Source organism: Salvelinus sp. IW2-2015, linkage group LG15 (assembly GCF_002910315.2).
Source record: "Salvelinus sp. IW2-2015 linkage group LG15, ASM291031v2, whole genome shotgun sequence".
Taxonomy (NCBI): Eukaryota; Metazoa; Chordata; class Actinopteri; order Salmoniformes; family Salmonidae; genus Salvelinus; species Salvelinus sp. IW2-2015.
In genome coordinates this window covers 60857403-60869862 of record NC_036855.1, presented here as the reverse complement: position 1 = coordinate 60869862, position 12460 = coordinate 60857403, and the positions used below count along the sequence as shown (strand labels likewise).

The window sequence follows — 12460 nt, the reverse complement described above, 5'->3', positions numbered from 1 at the left end:
GTTTGAGGTACGTGCCCTCTGGGGGAGGAGCGAGGAGGAGGCACGATCCCTGGCGCAGGAGTTGGGCATTCCGTTTCACACCAGCCAATCAGACGATGTCTTATTGCACCCTGATGTTGACCTGGTCTGCATCTACATCTCACCCCCACTCACACGGCAGATTGCCGTCAAAGCTCTGGGTAAGACAACACAAATGCACGCACGCACGCTTGTACACACACACACAGTTGGGTTCTATGGTGTCCAGCCCCACCCAGGAGTGTGGCAGACTGGGGCTCTTTCCTGCTCCTGCCCCGTGGGAGAGTGTGGGTAATCACAGTAACAATCCCAGTGTTTACACCACAAACGTTGGCACAATGCCTACACAACWCTCAGCAAACACAAAATACTCTTATTGTGCTTTCATAGCACACAAGTAATTGACGAGGCCGTAGGGAAGCAATGCTTCCGCAAACTTACATAAACAGTACAGTCTCTGAACACTGATACTGGCTGCATTCCTCTTCTAATCTGTCTGGACTCATACCTCGCATACCTCTCCCCCCCCATCTCTCTCCCTCTCCATGGCTGAGGCTCTTTCACTGTATTCTGATTGATTTACAATAGTTGCCAATAAACTTTAACTGAATCGTGAGTTTTGAGGTACTAGTAGGTTATGTCAGAGGAGGTGAATTGACTGTCTTATCTGGGTGAATTCCTGAGTGTTGACCGTAGCTTCCTGCTTTAGTTCCTGCTTCCTGAGAGTGTCTCCACCAACCGGCAGGTCCCTCCCTGCTCTGGGGGAGGGACGTGCTCTTTGTGTGTGTGTGTGCGCGGCAGAGGGGTCTGGACAGTATGTTCTTCCTCCTTCTGTGTCGGTYGATTGTTGGAACCCCTTAGTTGGGTGGGGCTTTAAGGTCAGGGATGAGGTTATATTTGCATATAGACACACACACAGTTAATAAATAGTGCCACAACCTACATACACACATGGTGGATGTTGAAGCATAGAGGTGCTTTCAGGAACATCTCTCTCTTTCTCTCTCAGGGATAGGTAAGAATGTGGTATGTGAGAAGGCTGCTACCGCTGTGGACGCGTTCAAGATGGTGACTGCGGCGCGGTACTACCCCCAGTTGCTGAGCATTGTGGGTAATGCTCTGCGCTTCCTCCCAGCATTCGTAGCAATGCGGCAGCTGCTGGCAGAGGGATACGTGGGTGAGCTGCAGGTGTGTGACGCCCGTGTCTATGGCCCCAGTCTGCTCGATCAATCATACGGCTGGACCTGCGAGGAGCTGATGGGGGGTGGCGGGCTCCACACAGTTGGCTCTACCCTCGTGGACCTGCTGAGTCACCTGACGGGAGCACGGGCGATACGGGTGCATGGCCTTCTCCGGACGTTTGTGCGGCAGAATGGAGCGATCCGCGGGATCCGCCGCGTCACCAGTGATGACTTCTGTTTCTTCCAGATGCTGATGGGAGGGTCTGGTTCTGGACGAGGGACTGGGACTGGGTCAGGAGTGTGCTGCACTGTGACTCTGAACTTCAACATGCCGGGGGCCTTTGTCCACGAGGTGATGGTTGTTGGGTCAGCAGGGAGGCTGATTGCCAGGGGGACAGAGCTGTATGGGCAGCGAAATGGAGGGAACGGGGAGGAGCTGCTGCTAGGGGACAGCGAAGGGACAGGACAAGAGGTCAAGGATGTCCCCCTGCCACACCTGCGGGGGCTAGGCTCCATGGTTAAGGCTCTAAAAGATGCTTTCCAGGCACAGGAAGAGCGTCGGTCGTGGGTGCGGGGGCCAGTTGCCATGGCGTCGACGTTTGAGGATGGGCTGTACGTGCAGACGGTGGTGGAGGCAGTGAAACGGTCAAGCCGCAGCGGAGAGTGGGAAAGTGTGGAGGTCATGACACAGGAACCAGATCCCAACCAAAACCTCTGTGAGGCGCTGCAGAGAAACAAGAACTGAATACTCGTTTATATATACACACACTAATATAAATGACCTTCAGACAGCCTGTCCTGAGGAGACTGTCCCCTATCAACCACTACCCTGTGTCTGGCGTCCTCTTCCGTGCATCAGGGCCACACTCAAAGCCACAGCATCCTGTCCTGCAAGAACCCACAGCCAGGCAGACTGGTGGGCACACCTTCTACTTGATGTGAACTCTTCTTCTCAGCAGAGTTTGTGTGTGCATGCCTGTGTGCGTTTTTAAAATTTTCCAGCCAATCCGACCCTAGTTCCCCTTACCCACACACATTCCTGTCAAATCAGTGAACACCTTGGAGGAAGTGTTAAGTATTCACACTACAGTTTCTCACTGTGCCTCACTACTTCTGCTGATGTAAGAAATGTTTGGAGTTGTTTACATATGTCACAGATGAAATGTAGGATTATCTCTTATACATGTGTATTATACACAAACTGTTACTTTTAAAGAGTAAWTTACTAACTCAAGAATTTCATAACAAATCTAACTTTACTACTTCTCGTAGAGTTTACAAGAAGATGCGTATCATCAGACTGCCATCACAGCAGAGTTACTCATATGCAACCGCCCTTKACTTTCAGTTATTATTTGATGTATGTTTTTGTATATTTTATTATATTGATTGTTGATCCCATGTTCCATATCAGCATCTCCTGCACTGCTAAAATGCTACTACAACCTCTGTGCTGTGTACAAGCCTGTGAATAGAATGTGTCTGACTATATGGTGGAAAGACTACTGTATTTATTWCATTTTTACTTTTGCGTTTTACTAAGAAAATGCTATGTTTTTTTATTTAAGTAGTATGTGTTCAGGAAGTGGAAATTAGTCTAAGCTATAAGAAGTTTGTTAATGGATATTTATATTTTGTGTTTTTAAGTTATCATTTCAGTTTTACTTGGTGTTATCACTGTTACACACAATACCTGTGATTTTGTTTTCAGTGGGGGGGACAGAGGCTGTGAAAACATACTGTGCACTCATGTTACTTCCCAAGTTAATAAATATCTCAGTCTTATTGCTGCCTCCGTGCGTGTTTAATTTACTCAGAAGTGAGGATTATCAAAAATTACTGATAAAATGTAAATGTCTTCCAGTAGTGTAAAGTAATCCATATAACACAATGTTAATTGAATTATGGCGCCAATCTTCCCCTAGGAATTGGGGTCTCATTCAAATGTTGGATGTACAATTAGACCGACCAAAAGTGCACTGCATCACAATGTTGCTAATTTAGACGAGATGGGGGTTTCAATACTCTGCTGCAGGCTTTCGATGAAGACTGCAAATACGATAGGTGGAAGCAAAACGCCTGTTAGTGTGTCATTTTCCAGCATTCAAGCAACTCGCAACCACTTAGGTACCATGCATACGCTACACGATTTTGTCATGTTCTGCCGTTCCAGACATTTTCATGATGGGGTAAATTCCTCTGAATTTGGCCTAGGATCATATGAACTTGGGCAAGGATCAGAACATCCGGGACTCGTGTAGTTTGAGCGGGTCAAGGACTCACCGATGACGGTTGTTCTGTTCGCCAGACCCCTGTCAGATGTCCCGAAAATGTGACATGTCAGCAATTTCGGTTGTGCATTTTGTTGCATAAGCAGTGCTATGACGCGATTGCTGCCAATTTTCAGCTTGTGACACCAAAATCAAAGACAAAGTATGAAGCTAAAACTGCTTTTCCAATCGAAATCCCTGATCACACGTTGGCTAACTAAGCGCATGTGCACAAATACATAATCGGGTCTAACAGTCGACTCCCAGTGACTTTATTTAGAACGTTTCAGAAATTCCGTGACCCGGAAGTACCTTTATAGTGTTGCTGACGAGACGTCTACTAGTTACCACAACCACAAAGTCAAAGGGGCTATATCGTACAAATTCATGAAAATAAAAATGTGGTCTTCATTTAAGGTTAGGCATAAGGTTAGCAGTTTACTTAAGGTTAGGTTTAAAACCGCATTTTAATAAGATATATTCTAGAAATAGGCTAGCTTTATTTTTTATAGGCTAGCTTTATGACATTGAGGCTGTGGTAACTAGTGACGACACGTTTATGGGAAGATGGCGCCTAGAAAGCGAAGTGTCGTTTGGTCTTTTTTCAGAGCCGTAGATGAGAAGAAAGTGACTTGTCTGCTGTGTTTGGAGACCGTCCTTCATTGCGGCCACACCACGAACATGCTAAGGCATTTGCGTAGCAAACACCTGAACGAGTATAGTAGCGCGGCAGCATCAAAAGATATGCGGTCTGTGGTGGCGGACGACAACAGTCAACCAATGATGATTAACAGTGAAGACTATTGTGATGGTAACGTTATGATTTGATATTATGTGGAGACGTTATCATACTCGAATATCAGGTAATGCGAATGTAAAGTGTATCAAACTTTCATTCGTCAACCCACGCTTGATGCACAGACGGTGTTTAGTTATTCCGTCAAATGTTTCCATTGTGTTAGCCCAGATGCTAACTCAACTAGCTAGCACACATTTGTACCCATACTAGGCCGAGCTAGCTATGTTAACGTCCCCCGTATCCAAGTATGAGTCTCGGGTCACAGTGAAAATACTAGGTGCAAAGTTTGGTTGACTGGCTAATGTGTGTATTTTTGACCCCCAGATGCTTAGATGTTTTTGATCATAGCCTAAAGGCAGTATTTACCCTATTTAATTTAGCAGCGGTGGGTAATTGTTGCCACTTGTCGTCAACTCAATGACTGGGCGTCTATGGGAAGACCTAGTATGATAGCTGAGCCAGTCACACTTCATATAAAATGAATGGAATGCTACTTACCAACTAACGTTAAGTATATTATGYTGCACACACAATGCTGACCGCTTCTACCAAAAGCTAGCTAGCTTGTAACGTTAGTAGCTATGCTGTCTGTGTCCCGAATCAGCTGACCCAACGTTACAATGTAATGATCGTGGAGAAACATGCTGATTTACGAACTGACTTGTGATAACATTCTCTCTTTTGGGGCAGGATGTCTACAACTTTAKGGTAATTAAACAAGCCAAGCAGTGTTGCCAGGTCTAGTAAAAATGTCTAACCCAATGACCTCTGAAAACCCGCCCGCAAGGTCTGATAACTAGCCCTAAAATGTTGTTTTGCAGCCTCAGAGGAGTTGCCACATTTATCTATGAAAGCCTTTTTCCATAACTTCATCGAGCGAATTTAGGAATATCTACGTATTTTTTTACGAAGTGAGTTAAGAACCAAAATTCAGTTTTCCATTAAAATAATAATTCTTCCAAGTATAAGAATGTTGCAAGAGAACATACATAAATCGCCTCCAGATTATTTTCCATCAATGGATGTCGATTTAAATTGTTTTGACTGCTATGATTAAACAAGGTCCTAGGAGGTGTGGTATATGGCCAGTATACCACGGCTAAGTGCTGTTCTTTGGCCATAGCCCTTAGCCGTGGTATATTGGCCATATACCACAAACCCTTGAGGAGCCTGATTGCTATGTAAACAAACAAAAGAATTGGGGTCATTCCCATGGTACACAGTCTGATATACCATGGCTTTCAACCAATCAGCTTCAGGGCTCAAACACTATAGGTATGCATGTGCATAACTATAGATACATCTGACAGGAGAATTTGAGTGATGAAAGTTGGACAGAGGATCTGAATCTCTGTGCAAGAAAYACTTGGATGAACTTCAAAAAACGAATGTTAGTCTATTTTCTAGCAATTGTGCCTTCATTGTGTGCCATATGTTAAGGCTACAACCCGTTATAAATTGCCTATTTGCGAGATTGACGTATTTAAATCGGCATAGGCTACTGAAAAATCTGCGTTTATGATTGCAATTCAATTTTCCATGGTTTGCTGAGCTAGTTGCAGGTAGCCTATAGCCCCTGAAAGGCCAAAATCTAATTTCAGGGAAAAGTCCACAATGAAATGTGGAGAATGATACATTCGCGATAGAGCTGTGACCATGATCACAACTGATAACTTCCTTTTTAAATTAACATGGCCATTAAGAATTGCATAACACAAGGCTACAACAACAAATGGAGCAATATGCTATTTATTAAATCATTGTGAACTTTCGCCCATAGCACGCGAGGGAGTATCATAATTTCCATTTCGAATGTCCACTCGCGCAGTGCTCGAGACCCAAGAACTGAGCATGCGTAAAACCCTTCGCTTGATATGGTTTTCCATAAGCAAAGTCGACATTAGAATGCAGTTCATCTAATGCGCTCTTATAGCGCCTAAAGTTGTTTTCCTGTGCTTTGTTACCATTATTTATTGATGCGCATCAGTTCTAGCGCGTTAATGTTTTATGGAATAAGGGTTGGAAATGGGTGTCTCCGTAATGACAATCTAAATAGGCTACTTACAACTGGTAAAAAGTTGTCACGAAGTGCACGATTGCTGCTCTGTCTCCTCGYACTCAGGCTTCGCTGCAGTAGCGCTCAGTCTCAACACACATACCCCCCTCCGGCCCGATGTCTCTCCAACAGGCGGAGACAATATCGCACTTGCAGATTGACAGTTTGCGTTTCACTAGCCAATCAACACAGGTCTGTGAGCGCTGGCGCGGTGAACGTTTTGGGGGGTCAAGAGTGTGAAACAGAATGGGGGGGGTGTTATATACATATTTTATTAGGCTACATATAACCTACCATTTGTATTTTATATTATCTTTGCTTAATCTATCTGGCCTACGGCATTACCCCAAGTTCTTGTTTCAAAAACGTCTAATCAGTGCTTCAGAACCAAGTCTTGAGTGTTGATCAATGACCAGTCATCRTTGTCGCGCACAAATATCCAGATTAGTGTCCAGAAAGCGCTTGTTTAATTTTCTCCGGTTTTGCCTAGCAAAATCAAGAGTAGCCTACCTACATTMATATTTTCCATATACAATACATTTGAGCAATCTGCTAAGGACGCGWCTTTGCCAGAATAATAGGTAACCTGGTGATTTCTATAGTCATTGTCAAATGGGCCTAGTTTGGGTGGATTATAATTGTATACAGGCGTATCAAAATGCTTATGGGATTAAGATGCAACATATTCTGGGGAATTAATTACGTTTTTTATTGAGGGAAAAATCTACAGACGATCATGGGTTTCCATCCAATCCGGCAACCTCCACTGCATGCAGGTAGGCCATATGATCCTGCTTGCTCAGGACTCCAGAGAAGTAACAATGTTACATGATATCGCAAGTTGATATTGACTGCTAACATAAATGACTTTMAGCTCAAAATGCAGGCGTATAACGCAGTTTATTTCTGKATCTTGCGCATTGAGAATGCATCAGTGTTTATGACTAATGACCGACTACATTTGGGCAGTGCGTGAGCGAGGGTCGCAAGCGTTGAACCACTCCATTTTGGGGGTCGCGGATCAAACCTTTTGAGAACCACTTAGCTAGCGAAGAGTGCTGTTTTGCTGTAGGTCTACAAGTAAAGGATCAGGTGCAGCGCAAACTTAAAATTGTAGGGAGGGGAGTGCCATAAATATATATGCAGCACCAAAAATTGTTTGATGATCAAGAATGTTACCTGTTAACTAGCAATGGGCGTCAAGCAACAATTACTACCATAGGCCTACTGGTCTTTTGGAATGTCAAAATTGCTTGAAATTGATCATTTACTTATGGATTTTTTTACATTAGTTATTATTTCATCAAAATGTGTTGTAGACAAAACAACAAAGGGCTGTCTGGTGCCTCAATAAATATTTGTACACTCTAGAAAAAAAGATGCTATCTCATACCTTAAAGGGTTATTCTGCTGTCCCCATAGGAGTACCCTGAATAACCATTTTTGGTTCCAGGTATAACCCTCCATGTAAAACTGTTTCAACAGTTAGGTTCTACGTGGAACCCAAATGGGTTCTCTTATGGGGACACCTGAAGAACAGTTTTTTTCCCATCTAAGTGTGTAGTTGAACAAGTCATTGCATGTAGGGTATATATATATTTTWAAAAATGTGATCGACTTGCTCATAGAATGCACAACTTGGACTTGACTGACCCATTCTACTTGAGACTCAGACCTAAATAATAATGCCAAATCGTTTACATAAGTATTCACACCCCTAATTCACGACTTTGCAGAAGCACCTTTGACAGAAATTACAGCTGTGAGTCTTTCTGGGTAAATCTTTTAAGAGCTTTCCACACCTCAGTTGTGCTATATTTGCCCATTTTATTATTTTCACATTTTTTCAAGCTCTGTCAAATTGGTTGTTGATCATTGCTAGACAACCAGGTCTTGCCATACAGTTTCAGGTAGATTTAAGTCAACTGTAACTCAGCCACTCTGGAACATTCACTGGCTTCTTGGTAAGCAACTCCAGTGTAGATTTGGCCTTGGATTTTAGGTTATTGTCCTGTTGAAATGTGAATTCATCTCTGTGTCTTGTTGAAAGCAGACTGAACCAGKATTTCCTCTAGCATTTTGCCTATACTTAGCGCCATTCTGTTTTTTATTTATTTGTTTTTTTACTCCCCAGTCCTTAACAATTACAAGCATACCCAAAACATGATGCAGACACCACTATGCTTGAAAATATTGAGTGGTACTCAGTAATGTATTGGATTTGCCCCAAAYATACCACTTTGTATTAAGGACAAAAAGTTAAAAGCTATGCCACATTTTTTGCAGTATTACTTTACTGCCTTGTTGCAAACAGGATGCATGTTTTGGAATAGTTTTATACTGTACAGGCTTCCTTTTCCCCTTTGTCAATTAGGTTAGTATTGTGGAGTAACTACAATGTTGTTGATCCATCCTCAGTTTCCTCCTATCACAGCCATTAATCGTTGTAAGTGTTTTAAGGTCACCTTTGGCCTCATGGTGAAATCCCAGAATAGTTACCTTCCTCCCCGGCAAATTAGTTAGGAAGGACGCCTGTATCTTTGTAGTGACTGGGTGTATTGGTACACCATCCAAAGTGAAATTAATAACTTCCTCATGCTCAAAGGGCTGTTCAATGTCTGCTTTTACATTGTTTACCCATCTACCAATAGGTGCCCTTCTTTATGAGTCATTGGACAACCTCTTTTGTGGTCTTTTGTGGTTGAATCTGTTTGAAATTCACTGCTGGCTGATGGACTTTACAGTAGACTGTATGTGTGAGGTAGTCATTCAAAAATAATGTTAAACACTATTATTTCAACTTTATTATGTGACTTGTTAAGCACATTGTCATTCATCAACTTATTTRGGCTTGCCATAAGAGGGGTTGAATACTTATTGACTCAATACATTTCAGCTATTATTATTTTTTATTTGTAAACATTTGTAAAAACGTAATTCCACTTTGATATTATGGGGTATTGTGTGTAGGCCAGTGACCAAAAAAATCWAAATTTACTAACTCAACAACATTTTTAAAAAGTCAGTGGGTGTGAACTTTCTGAATGCACCATATGTAAAATACACTACATGACCAAAAGTATATGGACACCTACTTGTCGAACATATCTTCCGAAATCATGGGCATTAATATGTAGTTGGTCCCCCCCTTTGCTGCCACAACAGCCTCCACTCTTCTGGGAAGGATTTCCACTAGATGTTGGAACATTGCTGCGGGGACTTGCTTCCATTCAGCCACAAGCATTAGTGAGTTCGGGCACTGATGTTGGACGACTAGGCTTTGCTCGCAGTTGGCGTTTTAATTCAATGGGATTGAGGTCAAGGCTCTGTGCAGGCCAGTCAAGTTCTTCCACACTGATCTCAACAAACCATTTCTGTATGGACCTCGTTTTGTGCATGGGGGCATTGTCATGCTGAAACAGGAAAGGGCCTTCTCCAAACTGTTGCCACAAAGTTGGAAGCACAGAATCGTCTAGAATGTCATTGTATGCTGTTGCGTTAAGATTTCCCTTCAGTGGAACTAAGGGGCCTAGCCTGACCCATAAAAAAAAAACAGCCCCAGACCATTATTCCTTCTCCACCAAATTGTACAGTTGGCACTATGCATTGTGGCAGGTAGCGTTCTCCTGGCATCCGCCAAACCAATATTAGTCCGTTGGACTGCCAGATGGTTAAGTATGGTTCATCACTCCAGAGAAAGTGTTTCCACTGGTCTAGAGTTTCAATGACGGTGAGCTTACACCACTCCAGCCGATGCTTGGCATTGCACATGGTGATCTTAGGCCATGGAAACCCATTTCATAAAGCTCCAGACGAACAGTTCTTGTGCTGACGTTGCTTCCAGAGGCAGTTTGGAACTCGGTAGTGAGTGTTGCAACCTAAGACAGACGATTTTTATGAGCTACGTGCTTCAGCACTCGGCGGTCCCGTTCTGTGAGCTTGTGAGGTCTATCATTTCATGGCTGAGCTGTTGTTTCACCTAAATGTTTCCACTTCACAATCACAGCACTTACAGCTCTAGCAGGGCAGAMATTTGATGAGGTGACTTGTTGGAAAGGTGGCATCTTATGACGGTGCCCCRTTGAAAGTCAATGAGCTCTTCAGTAAGGCCATTCTACTGCCAATGTTTGTCTATGGAGATTGCATGGCTGTGTGCTCGATTTTATATACCTGTCAGCAAATAGCTGAATCCACTAATTTGAAGACCATGAATCCACATWCTTTTGGCCATGTAGCTGTAAGATAAGTTGGCTAGCAACACATTTTAGGTGAATGGTTAAGTCAGACAGTCCTCAGTGGAGCAACTTTTTTTTATAAATAATTTTTTTGCTTGTACATTTGTCTCAGTGGAGGTAGCACTAGAGGAGCAGCCCCCAGAGCAGGCAGCCTCGGTGAGTGACGCAGACATCGCAAGCGCCATCAACGGCATCCTGAAGGCAGCRGAGGATCACGCTGTGGTCAGAGACACCGGGGCTGTGATTGTGCGCCAGGTCAGTGCAGTGGCCACACCATCTGGCCGGAAGTGGAGCTCCGTGTGGACGCACTACGAGCGGTTGGAGGAGCAGAACCGCGCGCTTTGTCTGATCTGCAATGAGAAGATCCAGCACCAGAGCAGCACCAGCAACCTGCTGCGCCACCTCTCCAAGAGACATCCAGAGGCATTTGCTCGCCTGGAGGGCCACATCAAGAAACAGAAGACCAGCGTCGTCCAGAAAACWTTGCGTAGAGACGGCGACCCAGGCCCAAAACACACCAACCTGTCAAGGAGAATTGGAGGGGTTGCACTGAAACAAAGCCCAGGGAAATTTCCAGGTAGGTCTGATGACTGTATATATGTGTGCGTATCGGTGTTGCTCAAATTGATCCCAAAATACTGTATTATTCTGTATTCGAAGAACTGATGCTCATRCGTATTTTCATAAATGAACACACGTCAGTTAGAGAACCTGAGCTCTTGATTTCATGCTGTCTTTCCTGTGTCCGCTCTCTTTCTCTCACTCTGTAGATGAATTTGATGTGATGGGAGCATGTGAGGGGGAGGTGCGTGTGTTGGAGCGGGAGCGGGAGCTGACGGAGGCCTTGAGGAGGGCTCAGCAGCAGGAGGCACGGGCGCTGGAGCAGCAGAGGGAGCTCCTGGAGACACTACGYCGGGCCAACACCAGAGAGGCATCTGCAGAGAAGGTGGCCCTGGAGACCCTGAGGAGAAGCCAGGAGCAGGAGGCCCGCTCCCTGCAGAGGGAGAGGGAAGACCTGCAGAGAGAGAGAGTGGAGTTGCAGATGGAGAAGGAAAGGATGCAAAGGGAGAGGGAGGAGCTGGAGTGCTTAAGAAGGGACTCTGGGCAAGAGAGGAGTCCAGTGCAGACAGTGGACCGAACCACTGGGTTGTTCCAGGGGGACGTGGTACAGGAACAGGAGGTGACTATGAGGGAAGAGGTTCTTGGTTAGGGGATGTTTCAGTAAGCCAACAGGACAATACTGTAATGTTCAGAAGTTGACCACCTATCCCATCACCATGAATTCAGACTCTAACTTAAACACCTCTAAAAGGAGGGAGATGGTGGGTGAATGCACTCAGGAGGGGGTTTAGTGATGTAAATACTTTTGTAACTTTTTTTAATGAAAATAAACTTGTACCATGTCATTAAGTTGTGGAGTTTTTAGTTCAGGAGTATAGTAAGTCCTCGTGTACCATTAAATCATTGTACTCTAGAACAAAGTGACACATTTGAGTTAGGAGTATAACATAGTTTGTTTATTATTATACAGTACCAGTCAAAAGTTTGGCTACACCTACTAATTCAAGGGATTTTCTTTATTTTTACTATTTTCTACATTGTAGAATAATAGTGAAGACGTCAAAACTATGAAATAACACATATGGAATCATGTAGTAACCAAAAAAGTGTCAAACAAATCAAAATATATTTGAGATTCTTCGAAGTAGCCACCCTTTGCCTTTGACAGCTTTGCACACTCTTGGCATTCTCACAACCAGCTTCACCTGGAATGCTTTTCCAACAGTCTTGAAGGAGTTCCCACATATGCTGTGCACTTGTTGGCTGCTTTTTTTTTCACTCTGCGGTCCAACTCATCCCAAAACATCTCAATTGGGTTGAGATCAGGTGATTGTGGAGGC

The 12460-nt window shown here is 43.9% G+C and overlaps 3 protein-coding genes across 3 annotated transcripts in view; 2 read left to right on the top strand and 1 right to left on the bottom strand.

The window, feature by feature from the left end:
• The window catches only part of nrn1lb (neuritin 1-like b), a 4715-nt gene extending 4646 nt beyond the window's left edge, over positions 1-69 (bottom strand). Inside the window, exon 1 of the mRNA XM_024147530.1 lies at positions 12-69. Coding sequence (XP_024003298.1) covers positions 12-69 — 58 coding nt within the window. The remainder of the gene's footprint in view (positions 1-11) is intronic.
• A 25-nt stretch (positions 70-94) lies between these two features.
• Positions 95-2984, top strand: LOC111974954 (glucose-fructose oxidoreductase domain-containing protein 2). The gene is made up of 2 exons (XM_070447319.1): positions 95-179; positions 1028-2984. The coding sequence occupies exon 2, from the start codon at positions 1084-1086 to the stop codon at positions 1942-1944; it is 861 nt and encodes a 286-aa protein (XP_070303420.1). The 5' UTR covers positions 95-179; positions 1028-1083; the 3' UTR covers positions 1945-2984.
• A 1026-nt stretch (positions 2985-4010) lies between these two features.
• Positions 4011-11965, top strand: LOC111974683 (cingulin). Its single transcript, XM_024002607.2, has 3 exons — positions 4011-4280; positions 10672-11136; positions 11330-11965. Exons 1-3 carry the CDS (start codon positions 4037-4039, stop codon positions 11767-11769), a joined length of 1149 nt encoding a protein of 382 aa, XP_023858375.1. The 5' UTR covers positions 4011-4036; the 3' UTR covers positions 11770-11965.
• Positions 11966-12460: the final 495 nt, after the last annotated feature.